The sequence below is a fragment of the Manis pentadactyla genome, chromosome 1 (assembly GCF_030020395.1).
Source record: "Manis pentadactyla isolate mManPen7 chromosome 1, mManPen7.hap1, whole genome shotgun sequence".
Lineage (NCBI taxonomy): Eukaryota > Metazoa > Chordata > Mammalia > Pholidota > Manidae > Manis > Manis pentadactyla.
Window position 1 is genome coordinate 8,180,814 of NC_080019.1, and position 22,016 is coordinate 8,202,829.

Consider the following 22,016-nt stretch of genomic DNA (forward strand, 5'->3'; position numbering starts at 1 on the left):
TCTATATATAAGTGAAATTGACTTGTGATTTTTTTCTATTGTTCCTGTTTGATTTTTTTATAAAGATTAAACTAGACTCATAGATCCTTTCTCTATTTCCTGAAACAGTTTGTGCAAGATTGAATGATAGGTTCCTTCAAAGTTTAATAAACACCTGTAAAATTATCTAGGCTTTGTATTTCTTTTGGGAAGATTTTAAACTCTGGATTACAGTTCTTCTTTCATCAGTTTTCATAGACTTTTCTAAGATTTGTCCATTTTGCCTTTTAGATTTATTGGCATAAAAGTGTTAGATTTGCTTATACTTCTCATTTCTCCTGAACCTGTAGGTATGTCCCATTTTTGTTTGCAGTATTATTTGTGCTTCTTCTATTTTTCTTGTGCAGTCTCATCAGAAATTTTCCTATTTTATTACTCTTTTCAGCAAACCAACTTTTAGCTTGGCGAAGTATTTTCAGATTTCAAAAATATGTTCTTGTCATTTTGTAGATTAGGGTATGCTATGGAAAAGGTGAAGATGGACCTGTTCACTGTATTATAAACATTCAAGAACTATGGAGTACCCCTTGAACCTTGAAAAATATATTTTTCATAATAAAATGGTGTGGAAGTGGTTATCCCCAAATATTGTTGTGTAAAACTGAAGGAGATTTAAGAATAGTGTATATACACTTATGGATGATGGATGTATATGAGTTGAGAAATCTAATAACTCTTTGAATACATGTCTTTTGATTTCAAGAAAAGGTCCTGCAACTATAGAGTTATGCTGAGGTAGTACAAAACTTAGTGGATTCTTGGTTCAGTCTGTTGTTTTGTGTTCTTCTGGGTAAACTTTTTATCTTTAACTATTGAGACTCTTTCATTGGCTATTGTGCTTGTGTGCTGTGTACACTTCATCCATCAGGCTTCTCTACTCATGCATAACTGCCTGTGGTACCAGGGAAACCATTCCCTGACTATTTCACCTGTTTATTTAGAACTCAAAACATTTACACCTCACATATTCTTAAAATAGCTGAATCTTTCCTCAAAATACACACTTTAGTTCTCATTTGTATGTTTATTGTCTCGTTAAAGGCACGTCTTTGAATATATGGTAAAAGGTGTAAGAAGTATTGGTTAGTGCAGAGAAGCGGTGTTTGTTGGTAAAGAACAGTCTGTTATTATTTGCATGATTACATATGGGCATCTTCTTTAAGTTTCTTTGACATTAGTGTTTATTAACATTCTATAACTCATCTCTGGTACATATAGCTAAATGTTTGATAAATAGTTGGTCTGACATGGTCAAATGGAAAAATTAGAAAATAATATGGTAATTTTAAAGTTTAAAATTTATAACATTCTGTATTTTTCCTTCTAGTTCTCTTTTTAACCCTTCCTTTCCAGCAATGGATAGCAGACTTCTCTTGTAATCAGTAGATATATCGGTATATCTCCCAATTAAAAAGGACATGTAGTAGAGGTGTTGATCATCTAAAATATTTTAAATATTCTTTTAGAAAGCAACAAATTACTATCAAGTCCTTTTCAAAATTTGGAAATTCTTGTTAGTCTTTTGAAATGTATTATGGTTATTATCTTTCTATACATTTTTTGGTTAATTATTTTTTAAGATCTCCAAGAGGTTTGTCTCATTCTCCTTGGGCTGTGAAGAAGATTAATCTTAGATGTGATGATCATTATCAAAGTATATATCAAAAGAGACTAACCAGTGAAGCTAAGATTTTGAAAGACCTTCATCATCCGAACATTGTAGGTAGGTTTAAACTATTTGGTAACAATATCTAGTGTAATATTGTGATTATCCAGTAACAGCTCATATAATCTCTTAACTGGTTTCACTAATAAAAATGAAGATGGTGTTGTAATTTGGCAGGAATCAAATTAATGTGAACATTCTAAATTAAAAATTAGTATATAATATTTTTAGGTGCCTTAAGTATACATTTAAAATTTCATGGGTTTAGATATAGTCACTATGGTGTTCTTCATTATAGATTAAAATTTCATGGTACTATAGTTCATTATGGTGCTGAATTCACTATGAAGAATTCAGAAATATAAAATGATCTTCATTTATGTAATTCCTGCGGGAGTCCAGCTCCAGCCTAGGGGTGGGATGCCCGAAGGTGCAGGACGGAGTCGGTGTATGGAGAGACAGGACATGGAGTCAGATGGAGGTGGTCTCTCGACAAAGTGCTGATGACAGCTTTATTTATACCATTTTGCACAAGGATATGAATATTTTTTATTATTCTGATGATTAATTAGTATAGGCAGTAGGTTAATAAGTATAGGCAAGCTTTTTTTTTTTCTTTTCCTTTCTAATCTATTCATGGTTGGTCAAGCGTTAGACAGGTGATTGTTTTTCTGTTCCTTGACCGAAACTTTTCCTATCAACATGTACTCTATTGTGTTTTACGTTTCTATGCAATGCAGTTTCTAAGTAGTGCATGTGACCGTAGGAGCGTGCAGTATGTAGCAGCGACTATGGAGTCTATTAGCTCAGGGTCACCTAGTGCCACAGTTAGCTAGGATTCTTTCCCATAAAAATATTCTTAGAGGCTTTAATGAATTTATAATCAATCTAAAATCATAAACTCATATCTTCACTTTATACCCCTTTATAGGGCACAGTAGGCAGCAAACTAAATTTCCCCATCTTATCTACATTTCTCTTTCTTCTGTGTGGATACTAAAATCTCCCTGACATATGCTACACAGGTCTCCTCTGCAGACTCTACTGCAGGGACTAAACAAGTTCTTACGTGGTGAACAATGCAAGAGCATTCATATCATAGAAATTGTTTCTGTTTTAACTACAAACCTTAAACTATAAACAATCACGTCAAATATAATGTATGATTATTCATTTGATTTTTATACTTTATATGTGAATCTAATAAAATGTTAATGCAGTAGGTAAATGCAAAATATAGATAGAAAGCATGATTTAGAACTGTAAGAAGGCAGGTGTAGATGATCAGGTTTGTGCATACAGACCAGGTCTTAATCCAAGCTGAACAAGGGCAACAAAACATCCACAGGTGTAGAAGATTCCTCTCAAAACTGGGGGGGTGAGGTTCTAAGCCTCACCTCTGTTGGCCCCCTTTTTCTCACCTGATGGCCCCCCTACGACTGTGCCTGTCTTAGGTTGTTCCTCCCTTAATCAGCCATCTTACGGGGCCATACAGGGAGATATAAAGCTGGTAAGTGAGAGAGAAGTAATATTCTTTGAAAAGGTTAGTTTTTCACTTCTTTGCAGATTTATGCTCTGTGGCTTCTATGCCCAGCACTTGTTTTGAGGTATCTTTACTTCCTGGAATATGGTACTTGGTAATTTCATGTATGAGGCACAAATTCTAGTAAACGGCCGTAATTAGGAAAGAAGAAAAACAAACTATAGAAGTAGTAGAGGGAAGAAAACATGAGATGATTAATTGTCAACAGGGTTATTCTATTCAATATTTTCTCATAACTCTATTTCTATAAAACTTTCCATCACTAGTTTCACTAGCATTGTAAACAAGGGGGACATTCTCAGTGGAAATGGGGTGGTCAATGTTTGACTAACTAACAGCAGGTTTCGGTACTTTATGCTAAGATCGCCTTTTGGCCGCTGCGTGTTCTATTCTTCAGGAGCACCGTCCTGAGAAGCTTTCGGGAAGTTTATGTTCTCATCTTTTCCGTGCTGCTTAGCAAAGGTTAGCTTAGTCTTTGGCAACAATGCAAGTAAAAACAAAGCCAATAGTATAATGGAGAATAACAAAATCAAGGTGGGTGATAGAGGGAGCCGGCTGCTAAGGCCCCTGATTTGTGGGGGCTCCCCTCCAGCCTGAGCTTCGCTACACAGCTTGAGTAGCATGGCTCCCGGCAATTTCCTTATTTTCATTTTTAATATAAGTAGGGCTGGGAAAACCATTATATTTAGGAGGGCTTAGAGTATTAAAAATTATTTTAATTTGGGATACTATTGGCAAACACTGAAGGCATTTTAAATTAAGTCTACTGAATTAGTTACAAATAAGAGCTGTTTCATCGTACATTTGTCAGGGTTAGTCCAGATCCATTGTCAGTCACATTACTATAACTTAAATACTGTTGTTCTTCCCTGTTCCTTATGTCGTGTTTTCTTTAAGGCTATCGTGCTTTCACTGAAGCCAGTGATGGTAGTCTGTGCCTTGCTATGGAATATGGAGGTGAAAAGTCTCTAAATGACTTAATAGAAGAACAGTATAAAAAGAGCCAAGATCCTTTTCCAGCAGCCATCATTTTTAAAGTTGCTTTGAATATGGCAAGAGGGTTAAAGGTAAATATGCCATTGTATTGTAAATGACTTTTGTGGAATCTGAAAAAACTAAATACTGTATAGTATACCCAATTCTAGGGTGGAACCTTTTTTTCCCCAGAAGGAGTTGCCTTTTGTGTTAAAGTCTTTATAGAATTCGTCATGTTGTAGAATGCACTGTTTCCTTATTTTGATTAGCAAAGTGTGGTTTGAGGCCTTCACATAGCCTGAAATAACTCAAGTAGATAGTTTTGCATGTAGAGATGATTTGTTAGATTTACTTAAAAGGATTAATAAATTTAACACCAAAATTCAGTGAGTATCTTTGGGGGTGCAGCCTAACTGTTGATGTAAGCAAGGCGCTCACAGATTGCGCTGTGGGATGTTAAGTTTTAGACATAATGAATGATCATCTATAGGTCAAATGAAAAAAGTTCCCTTGATGTTATGCAAGTGAATTGTTGTGTCTTTGGACAGACACAGTGTAAGAAATAAAAAGAATTCTGTACCCGAAATAGCCTAAACTGAAGTAAGATGACTCCGGAAAACTTAGATGACTGAAAAGTGGATCACATAATGATACTGCAAGTATTATCAAAGCTGCAAGTTTAGAGTTCAAATAAAATGTATTCATGAAATGTGAAACTAGAGAAAAGTAGTATTTCTAAATACATATTTTAGTATGTGTATAGATAAACCTGATTTTAAATGGAGATGATAAACTAAATTAATAATTTGAATTATTTCATAAATAATGGTTTAAATGTATCTGTATAATGGAATTCAGAAATTTATTATGAATATATTTGAGCATATTCAATTTATTACTGGTAACATTTAAATTAAGCACAGTTGAACTGTTCTAAAGTATACACCAAGAATTGTCTCTGCAGTATTTTCATAACATTTTTGACTAGGGATGAGTATCACTATACTTGTCAATTCTAAGAAAGGGTTAATGTGTAAAACAAAATGTAAAATGTGCCTTAGTTTACATTTCTACTTCTCCTTCTGCCTGTGAATTTCATGTAGCCCTGTCATGTGTCATTCTGCAGTATCTCAATTTGTCAGGGTAGTATGCCTCATTGTGAAGATTCTGAAATTATTCCTAAAAATTACTAGCTTCAAGTAAAACTGTCAAGCATTTTGAAATCTGCAGATATAAAAGTGTATGAGATGGGTTTGGAAATAAAAAGGTTAGTTTATCTTTAAATAGACATCAATTTCCAAAGCATCTTTCAGGTTGCTAGTCAGTGTGGCAGACTGAGATGACATGGGATGTTCTGTTTTCTAGCTGCAAGTGATTTGAAGTGATGGACAGATTCAAACCTGTAGTTTAGGAAGGGAATTCAAGTGGTTATTTTTGTTTGAAGGTTGTCATTTTTTAATTTATATTTTTGCTCAGATATGTTAAATTTTCCACTATTTTAGTATCTGCACCAAGAAAAGAAACTGCTTCATGGAGACATAAAATCTTCCAATGTTGTAATTAAAGGTGACTTTGAAACTATTAAAATCTGTGATGTAGGAGTCTCTCTACCATTGGATGAAAATATGACTGGTAAGTAGTAGTCTAATTTAAAACATTTTATTTTTATACAATTTTTAAGTTTCTAATTTTTATATATTTAAATAGGTAATTCACATTCCTCAGAAATCAAAAACTATTTATGAAAAGTGTACAATAAATATCCCTCCTTTCTCTTGTCAAATAAGCCATAGAAATTATTGGTTTCTTATCAGTAAATATTTTCACTGAATGGAACATTGGAAACTATTTCTAACCTGGTTTGAGATTTTTAAGTGGTAAAAGATCTGGGTATAGAAATAAAATTTTAATAAGGCTTATTTAATTTTAAAAAAAATGTTGATATATAATATGTTGGTTTTAGGTAAAATTTTAATAAGATTTATAAATAATTAATTTAACATCATCACACTTGGCAAGATTTGGGAAACTGATAGAAGAAACTGGAGCAGAAGTAGGAAAGAGTAGAGTTAATGAAGGCCAGTCTTTTGCCTTTTGTCCCTTGGCCCCCCCCAGCTCATTCTTCTCTTTTAAATACCATTGATTCTCTTCTCAGAGAATTTAAGGTATGTCTGTGTCAAGAACTAAATGTCAGCCTCAAAAAGAAAGTCTCTATTTTCACCATATTATTTAATAAATAATATTTAATTTGCCTCTTTATATGAATATAAGGGAAGGTTAATGAATGTGGTTTAGAGCTTACATACACCTTAATTCCTGCTGACATAAAAGTCTACAAATCAAATTGAAGGAAAAAGCCAAGTTGAATAAAGTGACTGTCACTAAGAAAGACAGAACTGTCATGAACCTGTAGGCTGAACAACTGCAATAAAGTTGAAACTTAAGGAAATAAATGGAGAAATTGTCAAATAGAATAAAAATAAGATTTTATACCATAATTTTTAAAATCTTCAATGGATCAAATAGATAAAACTAAGATGTAGAAGATCTGAGCAAACAATACGGCCAATCTCTATGCATTAGAAGATTTTTAAGATTGACCACATATTAGGTTACAAAAGAAAACTTCATATTGCAAAAAATAGAAATAGTTGAATGGTTGATATTCATTATCCTCAGTGCTGTAAATCTAGAAATTAGTAGCACAATTGGAAACAAAAATTCCCAAATTGTTTGGAAATCTAACATACTTGTAAATAATTCTTGGCTAAAAGAAGAAAACAAATTTCAGTTAAACAATATTTAGAAAATAATGAGACTATAACAACAAATCAAAACCTATTTGATATGGTGAAAACTACTCATAGGAAAACATTTTCATTATTTAATGTTTATGAAATTAAGTTGAATATTCAAGGAAAGGAAAGGAAGCCCTTAAAAAAAGCAGAAAGCAAAAGCAAATGAATTAGAAAATCCATGAATTCTACACTATCCCAACTTGACTTATTTTTTCTTTAGAACATGTCAAAGTGAATGCAGTTCTTATTATCACACATGTTTAAATATAGACAGGAAAATTCTATGAAGGAATAATGAGTAGGAATTTTCCTGACCAAATGCTAAGAAGTATTATAAAGCTACAGTAATTAAAGCAGGAATACTTTATGACTCATGAATATTTTGACTCATGTCAAAATAGGTAGAAAAATAGAGTCAAGAAATAGTTCCCAAATATATAGAATTTGTTATATGATAAAGGTGACATTTTCATATTAGAAAGATATAGTTGAATGAATAAATGATGATGTCTGTTTTCTATTCTCTTACTCCTTGTAGATTGAAAGTTGAAAAAAAAGAAAGTAGTAGAAATAATTGTATTTGAATATTTCCTTAATGTTGGGCTTAAGAAGGACACCAGAGTTAGAAACCATTTCAGTAAAAGCCATGACTACTAAAAAATTCTTTGAAAAATCTCTATATGCTAGTATGAGCAACAGTATAGGTTAACGTGTACTCTCAAACACTAAGTAGAAGTTGAAATTGGCATATCATTCAGGTAAGGTAAGTTTTGCTGTGGTAACATAGACCCTCAAAATTCTCAGTAGCTCAAAGCACCGCGGCTTACACAAGCTACACGTCCCTTAGGGCTGTGTTCCGTGCCATTCTCACTTCAGACCTGCAGTGCTGGGACATCCACTGTATGGAGTACTGCCACCATTGCATGGGAGGTGAAAAAGCTCTGGAGGGATGCTGTCCACTGCAGTAGCCACTAGCTACATACAGATATTTAAATTAATGAATATTTAAAAGTTTTAAATCATTTCCTCAGCCACCTTAGCCACATTTCAGATGCTCAGTAGCTACATGAGATTAGCGGCTACCATATTAGACCATGCAGATGTAGAACATTTTTATCACAGAAAGTTCTATTAGCTAGTGGCTGCTCTACAACGTCTTACACTAACAATTAAATGCCCCAGCTCAGAAATGACACAAGTTAGTTCTCCCACAACCGACTGACCAGAACTAATCATATGGTTCCATGCAGCCAATGACAGGCCAGAATGTGCAGCCGTGTGTGTGTCTGTGTGTGTGTGTGTGTGTGTCTGTGTGTGTGTGTGTGTGTGTGTGTGTGTGTGTCTGTGTGTGTGTCTGTGTGTGTGTCAAGAAGGTGACAGGCACGTACTTGCTGGATAGCCCAGGCCAGAATGTGCAGCCGTGTGTGTGTGTGTGTGTGTGTGTGTGTGTGTGTCTGTGTGTGTGTCAAGAAGGTGACAGGCACGTACTTGCTGGATAGCCCAGGCCAGAATGTGCAGCCGTGTGTGTGTGTGTGTGTGTGTGTGTGTCTGTGTGTGTGTCAAGAAGGTGACAGGCACGTACTTGCTGGATAGCCCTGGTAACGGCCACAGTGGTATGGCCTCTTCAGAGGGCAGTTTGGAATCAAATATTCTTTTAAAAAACAAAATGCATAAAAATGTTTGTGTGCATCAATCCTGTAATTCCATTCTGAAGAACACATTCCAAAGAAATAATTGGGCACTGCAGGCATTTTTTACAATAGCCTGGTAATATTAATATGCTCATTTCTACAAAACCTCACATTCTGCAAAAGTCAAAACATAGACCTAGGTTTATAGAAGAGAGAGATTTGGGACAGAAGAATCAAACCTATGCAACTTTAAAAACAAAGTAATGATGAAAAAGTGACAATTCTAATAAAAGTACTACCATGTTACATCTTCACTGGCACCCAGCATCAGTCATCCTGTGTGGCCGTAGACCCTGGGGTTGTGCTGCTGTGAGGTCTTTATGATGGCATTTATTTTCAGTAGATAGCTTTTCATTAAGTTAAAAGTTTGATCTGGCTTTCTCAACAAAAAATAGCCTTGTAAGCGTGGGAGACCTGTCTTGGCAGTTCCTTTACCTGCACTTAGCTTCACCGGATAGTTTAATGGTTCCATCGGCAGAGCGGTTCTAAAACTACTAAATCAGCTATGCAGGGCATCTGCGGGCTAAGGGTGTTTGTGAGGAAGTTTATTTCTGATCACTTCAGAAATAAGAATGTACTGGAAAAAGATGACATAATTCATCTTTTTTTGCTAATTTGTGTTGCAGAAATACATGTAGTAGAACAGATTATGCAAAAACATATGAGAATGTCCATCAATAAGGGATGATTTAATTTGTACCACTACACAATAGCATACATATAGTCATTAAAATTATACAGCTATACTTGTGGGCATGAAAATATATCCAAATATATTAAGCGAGATGAACGGATTATAAAATAGCACTTAAAATATGTATTTACATATACATTGAGAAAAGTTTGAAAAAAATACATCTACAATCTTTAAAAATTATTTTTAAGTTTTGTGTTTTAATAGGTAATATATTCACATGTTTAATAATTATAATATACATAGGGTGTTCTGTGAAAAATCCAAATCTTAACAGTGGTTATCTCTAGATTGAGTAGTTTATTTAGCATGTTTTTAATGAGGATAGTTAGGCTCTGTGAATACAGAGAAAGATGGGACAGACACAGACCTCACCTTTTAGGGCTCAGATCTAGGATGGAAAGCAGCTCTTGAATAGCTGGCATTGAAGTACAATGACAGTCACAACAAGGGCATGTGTAGACATGACAGTGCCACCTGAATAAACAGCCCTTCAGCAGAAGACCCCGTGTCATCACTTTTCAGTCTGACAGTGTCCCTGAGAACTGAATGATGTAATGTCTGCTTACTCTTTGAAAATAGTAAAGGGCAATAAAATACTGTTTGTTTTGACAGAAAGGAATGGCTGAACTGTTAATTTATGATCTTATCAAACTGGTCAGAACAATCCATCTTCACAAGGAAGCAAACCTGATTGGTGACATGTGGGAGAACCACTTGCATTATGTTTAAATTCTAATCAGACCTGGAGAAATGTACGCAGACATACAGGAAATGCACTTGTGGTTGGCTGGAGTCTCCAGTCGGAGCTGATACATTAGGCCCAAAGTTCTAGAAAGCTACTCTTTAGTCTGGCAGACCCCTATAGGGATCTGACCCACTTAAAATGGGGTATGAATCCTTGCTCAGCACCGGAGTCACTGCCCATGTGGACCTGTTTGTAGACTTGTAGTCATGCATTCCATTAAGTGCCCCTCAAATGTAAGGTGGTGGGAGGGAGAGCCTTCAAGGAGCTCATACTGGCCTGGCCCGCCTTCCAAGCCTTACCACCGTAAAGCTGAGTTAAGTGGAAAGGCTGTCACAGAGACGTCTTCCACGTGTGCCGTGGCTACTGCCCTAGTCTGGCATCCTCAGACGAGCCTGTGCACCCCCCAAAGGGTGAACGGGCACATGCCTGCTTGTTCCTCCGTCTTCACCCCCCTGCCTCCACCCTTCTCATTTCACCTTCTTGGTCCTCTTTTGTTCTTCCACCGCTAGTTTCCTTAGTTGCCTTTTCTTGTAAATTTCTTGAGCCCCCTCAAGGCAGCACTTTCCTTTGATTCCAAAGAGAAGCTCTTGTTGGACAGCCTTCCTGTTTTTTGTTTTTCTATTGTTTGAAAGTGAATTAAATTCAGTTTGTTTTCACTTTAACCCAGTTTATGAAGGGAGATTATAGCAATCAAATACTGAAAAATTCTCATTTTTAATAGAATATACCCTAACACTCCCTAGTGCATGTTTTGTAAGAGCTTGAGTTTTGTCGTATTCATAGCAGAAGTACAGGTTTTAAATTAGAAAAGGAAAATTTATAAAATGATCGAAGAAATGATAGAGTACCTTTCTTCACCACCATAGAATTAACTTAGAAACCAGGAACAAGATAACTAGGAGACACCCCCCCCAGGTACTTGGGAATTCAACAACGCAAGTTCAAATAACCTGTGCATCAAAGAAAATGACAAGGGAAGTTGGATATGTATTTAACATTTCAAAACGTATGACGTACGGCTGAAGCAGAGCTTGGAGGGAAATTTGTAGCTGTGTACATGATTATATTAGAAAAGAGTCTAAATCAATAACCTATGTTACATTTCAAGCTAGAAACAAGTACAAAGCAGATCCAAAATAAGTCGAAGATATGAGCGGAAATCAGTGAAATAAATAACACTAGAAAATATTAATAAAGCCAAAAGCTTGTTCTTTGAAAGTTAATGAAATTGACAAATCCTTAGCTTGGTTGATCACGAACAGAAGACAAATCGCTGACATCCGGAGTGAAAGAGAGGTTATCACTAGATCCTGCACACATTTAAAGATTAATAAACTATCATAAACAGCTCTGTTTACAAATTTGATGACTTAGATGGACAATTTTCTTGAGAAATACAGTTTACCAAAATTGATACAGAAAGAATGAGGAGACCCAGATAGCCCTCCACCTATTAAAGAAACATTTTCCCAAAGAAAACCGGAGACCCAGATATTTTCTGTTTTCAATCGAACATCTAAGGAAAAAATGATACTAATTTTAAACAGAATTTTCAGAAAATACTGAGTAGGGACCACTGTCTAATTTGTTTTGATGCCAGCATAACTCTGATATCAAAATCTGACAAATACATCATGGAAAAAGAAAACAGACGTGTCCCTCACAAAGATACAAAAATCCTTAGCAAAATATTAGCAAATTGAATCTAACAGTATATAAGGATAGTACATCGGATCAAATAGGGTTTATTCCAGGAAAGTTACAGTTGACACTTAACAACACAGGTTTGAACCATGCAGGTCCACTCATGTACAGATCTTTTCCAGTAAATATATTGGAAGACTTTTTTGGAGATTTGTAACAACTTGAAAAACATGTTTATTACTTTATTGTAAGAATACAGTATATAATAATTATACAAAATAGATGTGTTAACCAAACTGTTTATGTTATTGGAAAGGCTTCCAGTCAACAAAAGCTATTAGTAGTTAACGTTTTTGGGGAGTCAAAAGTTACACGTGGATTTTCAACTTCACAGGGATTGACATTCCTGACCCATGCTTTAAGGGTTAACTGTATGTTAATGCTCAAAGTCAACAAAATTCATATTAACAAATTTGGAAACTACATAGTCATCTCAGGTGCAGAAAAAGCATTTGGCAAAATCCAACTTCCATTCATGATAGAAATTCTTGCTAACTAGACGTAGAAGGGAACTTTGGCCTCAGAAGGTGTGTATATACAGAAGAATCTACAGGCAACATCATACTCAAGAGAATAAGGCCAGCAAGGGGAAAAAGACATCAGGGTTGGAAAGGAAATTAAATTGGTCGTTTTTACAGTTGATACGATTGTTTAGGTAGAATAGCCAAAGAATCTAGAGAACACCTTTCAGCTATTGTATTTCTATGTAATAGAAATAAATAGCTAGAAAGTGAAAATTTTTTAAATTCCATTTACAAGTACAAAAAGCATAAAATACTTGAGAATAAATATAACAAAAAAAGTTTCATCTCTATAATGAACACTATAAAACATCACTGAGAAATAAGATGTAAGTAAATGGAGAGATCGTGATTGTGGATTGGCAGATTGGATACTGTTAAAATGTAATTCTTCCCAAATTGATCTGTAGAAATTCAGTCCAATCCCAGTCATTCTGGCTGGCTTTCTTGCTGAAATTGACAAGCTGACTCTAAAAGTTAAATGGAAATGAGTGGACCCATGTCACTTTTGGGCAGAAGCTCTAAGAACCAGTGATTCAGCCTTTTCCCTGACTTAGCGATCATACAAGCAGAGAAATAAGTGGTACTTCTCTCAGCCTAGTGACAGTGTAGTTTGAAAACGAAGAACTGAAGCACAGAGATTTAAGTGAGCTGCTCAAGGTCACACAGTTTGCAGGTGTCTTTGCACTCAGACACCGTGATCTGGCTCCAAAGTCTGTACTGTTAATACCCACAACCCATTTACATCCCTACCACTTTCTAAGAGAATTGCTGTTTCTCTACACTGTGCCAGCTGACCAACTTTTTAAATATTTAAATCTGATAGGGAAAAAGTAGTTCTTATTAATGAGGTTGAGTGTATTTTCATGGTCACGGCTACATTTAACAACCTTTAAACTACTTGTTGAATCATTTGCCCGTTTCTCCGTTGCTTGCCTTTCTGAGTGATCTCCAGTGCTTGCTCTTCTGACCAGTTTATCTGGATTTCTCTCGTTTCAGTGACTGACCCTGAGGCCTGCTACATTGGCACTGAGCCTTGGAAACCCAAGGAAGCTTTGGAAGAGAATGGCATTATTACTGACAAGGCCGACATATTTGCCTTTGGCCTTACTCTGTGGGAAATGATGACTTTATCTATTCCACACATTAATCTTCTAGATGGTGATGGTGAAGGTATAACTATAAATTTTTAACATAAATTCTAATCTCTTAAATTTGAACTAAAGATTATTTTACAAAATTGTATTTTATCTTTCTATTAAGTTAAAATTTAAAAGAACATGTTGATTTAGTGGCATGAGATATAGATTTAATTTATACTGAAGGCTGATTTGGTGCCCTTTCAGTTTAATCTCATACGGATGAGATGCAGCTTGAGACTAGGGGGATAAATTGAGAAAATCCAGAGAAGCAAAAAGTTACCTTACCAAATGCCTTGCCTGAGAAAAAGATTGGAAAGCTAACAAGGAGCAAAAAGTTACCTTTCCAACTCTGTTGCCTGAGAAAAGATCGGAAAGCTGTCAAGGAAGAGGTTAAAGGTTGAAAGCCCATAAATCCAGTGTTACTAATCTACACTGTGGCAGGACAGTTGAAGAGATTGTCCGTGGTGTAATGAAAGGCATACTGGACTATGAAATGTTTCAGGAGGGTGAGTTTAAGCAGTGGCTAAGCATCTGCATGACTTAAAGCGATTCTCTTTAATTGTTTCAATCTCCAACTCCCTCACGAACAGATGAAACTTTCGATGAAAGTGACTTTGATGATGAAGCATATTATGCAGCTTTGGGAACTAGGCCACCTATTAATATGGAAGACCTGGATGAAACGTACCAGAAAGTGATCGAGCTCTTCTCTGTGTGCACAAATGAAGCTCCTAAAGATCGTCCTTCTGCTGCACAGATTGTGGAAACTTTGGAAACAGATGTCTAGTAATAACCTCATGTTCATGACCACCTGAGCTTCAAGTATGGCTCATGTATATAACTGCTCTGTTTACTGTAATACATCTATATAGTTACTACGATCTGTAATTCAACATTTTGGTAGTGGCCTATTTTAGGACCATACCAGCTGTTAACATTTGAACAACTTTCTGATATAAAGGTATTTCATGTATGCTTATGATAGGCATTTGAGAGTATAGTGGGTTTTCTATAAAGTTTAAGAAATGAGCTACTCAGTATTTGAACTTGTTCATACAGATTTGACACTAGCAATAAAATGCTATAGTGTTTATCTAATTTAATTTGTTTATCTAATGTTAATTTGGATTAAGTGACCATTACTTTTATTAATGATCTTTCTCAGATATTCTCTATTTTAATGGATCTGCTGAAATCTTTGTGCAGTACAGAATGAGTCTACATTTGCTTCACTTTTGCTGGCCTTTCTTGGCATGTGCTTGTTGTCACTGCAAGCTGAGAGACTGTGGCTCAAAGGATAGCTCCACATATTTTCAGCCAAGGCATGTCTTGTTCTCTTGGATCTCCCTAGATCTTTGGTTTTTGCTTGAATTTATCAAATATATTTTCTGTACTGATCCTTTTTATTTACTAATCTATCTTAAGTATTTCAAAGTTCTGGTGTAAAAATGATAAAACTCTTATAATATAGAATAAAGGACACTTTAGTTACCAGAAAGCATATTATCTTATTTTACACTCCTCTGATTCAAACGTCAGTAAACTTACTGAGTGAATGTGATAGGTTTGTTTCCTCTTGCCTTTATTTTGTTAATCTGTTAAATGAGGGTGCTTTGTGTCAGTAGTGTCCATCTGTGAGCCACAGCCCCACTGAGGATTTTCACTTACTGAATTGTGCTTGTGAAGCTCAATGGTCTACCCAGACTTCACTGCAGAATTTAAAAATAACTGTCACATGGGAGATCTTAGAAAGGTTAGGAACTATGGCACTCTGAACTTTAAACAATTCTAGAATTCACTGGAGGGGTCCTTTTAGTATGAGATTGTACCAAGCAATAGTATACAGATCATTAATGAGATATTTTCATCAAAATATTAAATTGACAAGAAAATAAATTGAAAGTTGACTTAATTTATGGAGAAATCACTTAAAATAGTACCCCCAAAAGAGCCTCCTCTCCTTTGTTCTAGGGACATGCATGTGGTGTTGCCATAGCTTATCCTGAATTGCAATTCTCTGCAGTTCCTGAATAAATCCATTATGCTGGTAAAAAAACTGACAGCTTTATTTTTAAGGTTAACATTACAGAGAGCATGTACTACTTTTATAACCACAAAGAATAAAAAGAAAAGCAGCACATTCAGTTGTATAATAAGCAGGATATTGATGTTTAATTGGTTCATTATAAAAGCATTGAACAAACAAAATAATGTTAACAAATTTTAAATAAAATAGTTAAAGACAGCAATGCAGAAAATAGCATGAAAACTTCTGCATAATTACATATATTTTAAAGCTTCAATTATTTTCAGAACCCAGGCTTTTAAATTTTGGAACCATGTTTACTTACAGGTAAATAAAAGAATGCAGATGAACAGATTCTACAGTTACAACCTGGAAAATACTCCCTGTAGTCTTATTGTCAGATAGCAGGTTAAATGATTTTTTTAGAATCAAAAAGAATCTGGATAATTCTTTGCTTTTCAAAATAAGTATCCAAGAATTACACTAGAAAAATGTGTGCATATTAAGGATTACTTACATACTATCATCATGTTTTCTGGCCCACCAGCCTAGATATATTTATTTCCTAACCTTGGTTCTGTTACTATATATTTTATCAGCACTTTTGCCAGATGTTCCAGAATAAGTCACTTGTATTTTAAACATGCAAACAAGTTTAAAACATAACCATGAGTCATCTAATCCAATTGGGTATCCATTTTATTAATGACATCAATCCCAGTAATACATTAAGGTGGCAGTTAGCATTTTCACACACCAGAAGTTAGTGAAATAGTGCGATTACTACATTTCAATTTTAATTAAATGTGATGACAGGTGTGCTTTGATAAATATGACTTTTTAAAAGATTTAAACATTAAGCCATAGAATTCTGTTCCACATAAAAGGATATGAAAACCGTACTCATTATTTGCCGTCTTTCCCTTCTACAAATGAGAAATTGAAAGCACTTTCTAAATATATTCAAACTGAGTTGTTACAGCCAAATACCTACAAAATAAAAATTCTGTGTACAGAATTTCAGTACTATCTTTAAAAATAGGGCATGGAAATGATCTGTCTTAAAATTTTCCTGTTTGCTTCTGATGAGGCATGAGAGAGTCCTCATCCAAAGGGTGGTTTGTAAAAGATAAGGGGTCATCTTTCTGTGGGCAGCCACTTTGCTTTTGCTTTGTCAATGTTCTTATGTAGGAAGCAAATAATTTTCCAGTTACAGCTACAAAGTTTTATAACAAGATTCAGCATTCTGTATATCATGCAAAGATTATTTCCTTTCTCTGAAATGCCCAGATAATTTTCAACAAATTTATCCTTGACTTTTCAATTCATAAGAAACAAAACTGAGGCAATTTTGTGTGGATGTGTGTGTCTTAGTATTTTTATTTTGATATTTGTTAAATAGTTTGTATTTATGCAATGGACTATCTGAACTCATACATACAATAACTCTTCTATAGTTGAAATTGGATTTAACTATTAAAATTGTATACAAGGAAATTAGGGGTGTTGCAGTACTTAGTTGCAAATAACTTGCCATCTGGTGTTGGGTCAGAAAATGCTATTTCGTCAGTGCTGAGGAAACAGCCAAACATGAAGCAATTCCTAAAAAAAAAAAAAAGGAAAAAAAATTTACAAGAGACCAATTTAAAATTCTGATTAAACATTAGTACAATTTCAAAGCAAACCAACTATGAAATTTCAACTTCTTAAATAAGTGATAAAAAAAATAATGCCTTTGATTATAGAGATGGAAGGTTAATGATACTATTTAACAGATGAGAAAATGAGGTCCCCCCAAAAAAAACTGTGTTGAGAGAGAGGCAAAGGGAACCATACAAACCATCCGGCTGACTCTAGGGGATCCACAGTAATGAGCAACTAATAAGAGATAATATTGCTAATTAAAAGCCACAGATAATTAAAAGCAAAAAATAACCAACACCAATTTTAACCAATAACCATAATCTTCTAACTATACCACACACTCAGAGCTTTAAGAAGGCAAAAATGAATCTGCATTTTGACCACAACTCTCCTTCATACAGCTCAACTAGGATTGAAAGTAATGAAATGGTTGAAAGAATTCAACAAAATTGAGGGCTACCCTATATAATAACTGGCCTGCACTCTTCAAGTTCTTCAAATGTCACAAAAAAACAAAGGCAAGTACCAAATGATTTCACTCATCTGTGGAGCATAAGAACAAAGCAAAAACTGAAGGAACAAAACAGCAGCAGACTCACAGAACCCAAGAATGGACTAACGGTTACCAAAGGGAAAGGGACTGGGGAGGGTGGGTGGGAAGCGAGGTAGAAGGGGAATAAGGGGCATTACGATTGGCACACATAACGTGGTGGGTGGGGGAAACGGGGAAGGCTGTATAGCACAGAGAAGACAAGTAGTGACTCTACAGTATCTTACTGCGCTGACGGACACTGACTGTCATGGGGTATGTGGTAGGGACTTACTTGATAATGGGGGGAATCAAGGAACCACAATGTTGCTCATGTGATTTTATATTAATGATACAAAAAAAATTGGTTATAAAGATATGTGTTGATAATGTGAATTTCAAGAGTTCTCAATTTTGGTTTTGATAAGCAAGGTTAAAAAATAAAAATAATTTTTGTGTGCAGGATATATTCTTTTGAGGTCAATCATGGCTATCCTAACTTTTAATAGGTTTCAAAACCAATAGGGTTAAAATAATGTTAGCCTAGCTTTGAGCCCACAAAATAAGATGCCCCATGAGGTGATAACATATCTGAGTTGATGCATGGGAAATGAGCATCTAAACTTTTGACTTCCAGATGGAAATTTATAACCTGAAATGGCAAATTACATATAGGTTGTATGAGTTCGGGATCTTTAAAGGGTTCATATTAAAACCAAAGCTCCATATACCTAAGGGGAAAGTACACATAGTCGGAAACAAATTTTTGTATACAATCAATACTACAATGAAAAATTACTTCATTACTTTAAATCATGCTTGTTCAATGAGCTCACTGACATTCAGTTATTTATATTTGCTCAGCACCAGAAGAAAATTCACTTGCTGTGAGTGATGTCATACAATAAAATGACTTGATTGCATATTATATCTTTCAGTTTCATTCAAAAGAAGAGCTACACTTTCAGAATTGTAGGTGCCTAGGAGTGCAATAAAGACTAGTGGAAACCAAAATAAAAGAAAGGTTAAGAAACCATTCCACCTTAAGGAGGATAAAGACCAAAGAAATACAATGACTAAAAGTAATAGGTGGTCCTGGACTTAAAAAAAAAAAAAAGTGCTATGAAGAACACTTGAAACAAACGACAAAACAAATGTGAACTATATACTAGATAAAAGTATTATGTCAATATTAAGTATCCTGAATTTGATAACTGAACTGTGCTTATGCAAGAGAATATTCTTAGGAATACACACTGAAGAATGAAGGGGTAAAGGGGCATATAGTACATAACTTGTTTTAAAATAATTGGGGAAGAAAGTAAATGTTTAAAACTAGATGAATCTAGGCCAAGGTATATGAGGGGATTCTTTTTACTGTTCTCGCTCTTTCATAATTTGAAATTACTTCAAAATAAAAAATTGAACTGGATTCAATTAGAAAATATAAGCTTCTGGTACACTGAACTATAAAATTGAATACAAAGTTTATTGCTAAATTTACTAGAATCCAAAGCAAAATGTTAACTTGATTAAATAGTCCTTATGTCTTTATAAGTGATTATCAGGTACAAAAAAAACATTAGATCTGTAAGGTTTGAGTCCTAACTCATTTTATTAGCATCAGAGTACATTTATAGTATTAATAATACCACCTGAGCCTAAACTGCTTCTTATGTGAAATAACTAGGAATAATACTTTACTCTTCGAGGATTTAAACATACATTGCCTGTGGAGACAAGGAATTCAGCCTAACGCTCCTCATAGACAGAACAGCCTGTCAATTATGTTACCTGCATTGTTGACTCGGAAGTATGAGAAAAGCTAAGTATGTTCTCATACATAAGTTGAGGGTAACTTAAATCCTTAGAGACACCAATTTTTCTCACTGCTCCCCTTTTATAAAGTATGTGTGGGTGACTAGGATTATGGCCCAAGGCTGGATTCCCACAGTGGTCTTTGATGTTCTATCTTAAAAGTGTGTAGAATGCAAAAGGCTAAAATAGTGCTACTCAAAGTGAGGTCCTTTGGTCGAAGTGTAACCTGTTAAGTATAGAAGTTGAGATAGTGGTGTTGTGAAACTCACCCATCCAACCTAGGTTAGGTAAATTAACAAGCAAAATCCATTTGTCCATTGGAAAATTTAAATACACAGTGTTAGTTCAAGTATGCACACAGGTAAAATGGGGAATTCACTAATTTTTCATTGGGATATAATTCATATGCTTTAAGACTCACCTTCTAAAATTATACATTAGTATATACACAAGATTGTGCCTAATCACCAATATCTAATTCCAGAACATTTTCTCACCCCAATAAGAAACATTACACCATCAGTAATCATTCTCCATTTACCCTTCCCTCAGTTCCTATCTATGGATTTATTTATTATGGATATTTTCTATAAATGGAATCGTAAAATATAGGTCTGGTAACTAGTTCACTTCAATTAGTGGAATGTTTTCAAGGTTCCCCCATATTGTAGCAAGCATCAGTAATTCATTCCTTTTTGCGGCTGAGTAACATTCCACCGTATTATTGTAGATACACCACATTGTTTATCTATTAATCATGAATTTGGTTTTGTACAGTTTTTTGGCTATTATGAATAATGCTGTTATGAACCTTCATGTACCAGTTTTTGTGTGGACATATGCTTTCATTTCTTTTGAGTATATACCTAGGAGTGACTGTTGGGTCATATGATAAGTTTAATTTTTTGAGGAACTGCCAGACAGCAGCTGCACCATTTTACATTCCAATTTTCTCCGCATCCTCACTAACACTCATTCTTTTCTCTCTCTCTTTTTTTTTTTATTATAGTCATCCTGGTTGTTGTAAAGTGGTATCTCATTGTGGTTTTGGCTTGTGATTTCCCTGATAGCTAACCATGTTGAACTTATTTTCATGTGTTTACCAGCCATTTATATTTCTTTGGAGAAATGCCTATTGAAATCCTTTGCCCATTTTTAAATTGGGTTATTTGTCTTTTTATTGTTGTGTTGTAAGAGTTCTTTTAGATATGCTGGATATACTAGACCCTTATTAGATAAATGATTTGCAAGTATTGTCTCCCACTCTGTGGGCTGTCTTGCTAATTCACTTTTACATTTAGTTACTTACACATTACAGAAAGTATTATCTTGTCACACATTGTCAGTGAAAGGTATAGTTTCTGTAATTCCTTTTTTAAAACCACTATTTTGTTTGTACAGATTTATTATTGAAACGGTAACTTTTTATGTTGAATCTAATAAAAATTTGGGCTTGCATCTTCTACTTTTTTTTTGTTGTTCTGTGTTTCATTTGCTAGCAATCCAACTTTATTTTATTGTATTAAAATGTCGTTTGTATCCCAGGGATGCAAGGATGTTACAACATTCGAAAGTCCATCAACATCATCCACCACATCAACAAAAAGAAAGACAAAAACCACATGATCATCTCCATAGATGCTGAAAAAGCATTTGACAAAGTTCAACATCCATTCATGTTAAAAACTCTCAGCAAAATGGGAATAGAGGGCAAGTACCTCAACATAATAAAGACCATCTATGATAAACCCACAGCCAACATTATATTGAACAGCGAGAAGCTGAAAGCATTTCCTCTGAGATCGGGAACTAGACAGGGATGCCCACTCTCCCCACTGTTATTTAACATATTACTGGAGGTCCTAGCCACGGCAATCAGACAAAACAAAGAAATACAAGGAATCCAGATTGGTAAAGAAGAAGTTAAACTGTCACTATTTGCAGATGACATGATACTGTACATAAAAAACCCTAAAGACTCCACCCCAAAACTACTAGAACTGATATCGGAATACAGCAAAGTTGCAGGATACAAAATCAACACACAGAAATCTGTGGCTTTCCTATATACTAACAATGAACCAACAGAAAGAGAAATCAGGAAAACAACTCCATTCACAATTGCATCAAAAAAAATAAAATACCTAGGAATAAACCTAACCAAAGAAGTGAAAGACTTATACTCTGAAAACTACAAGTCACTCTTAAGAGAAATTAAAGGGGACACTAACAGATGGAAACTCATCCCATGCTCGTGGCTAGGAAGAATTAATATCGTCAAAATGGCCATCCTGCCCAAAGCAATATACAGATTTGATGCCATCCCTATGAAACTACCAGCAACATTCTTCAATGAACTGGAACAAATAATTCAAAAATTCATATGGAAACACCAAAGACCCCGAATAGCCAAAGCAATCCTGAGAAAGAAGAATAAAGTAGGGGGGATCTCACTCCCCAACTTCAAGCTCTACTATA

General features: G+C 34.9%; 2 protein-coding genes across 3 annotated transcripts in view; one reads left to right on the forward strand and one right to left on the reverse strand.

The window, feature by feature from the left end:
* PBK (PDZ binding kinase) overlaps positions 1-15,771 on the forward strand; it is a 30,340-nt gene extending 14,569 nt beyond the window's left edge. The window contains exons 4-9 of one of the 2 annotated variants that reach the window (XM_057507023.1): positions 1,620-1,762; positions 4,146-4,315; positions 5,726-5,855; positions 13,379-13,552; positions 14,112-14,343; positions 14,687-15,771. In XM_057507023.1, the coding sequence (XP_057363006.1) occupies positions 1,620-1,762; positions 4,146-4,315; positions 5,726-5,855; positions 13,379-13,552; positions 14,112-14,308 (814 nt within the window). In that variant the 3' untranslated portion in view covers positions 14,309-14,343; positions 14,687-15,771. Of the gene's footprint in view, positions 1-1,619; positions 1,763-4,145; positions 4,316-5,725; positions 5,856-13,378; positions 13,553-14,111 lie in introns of both variants that reach the window. The other variant, XM_057507001.1, reaches the window with a different exon arrangement.
* Positions 15,771-22,016, reverse strand: part of ESCO2 (establishment of sister chromatid cohesion N-acetyltransferase 2) — a 30,418-nt gene continuing 24,172 nt past the window's right edge. Inside the window, exon 11 of the mRNA XM_036889097.2 lies at positions 15,771-17,149. Coding sequence (XP_036744992.2) covers positions 17,017-17,149 — 133 coding nt within the window. The 3' untranslated portion in view covers positions 15,771-17,016. The remainder of the gene's footprint in view (positions 17,150-22,016) is intronic.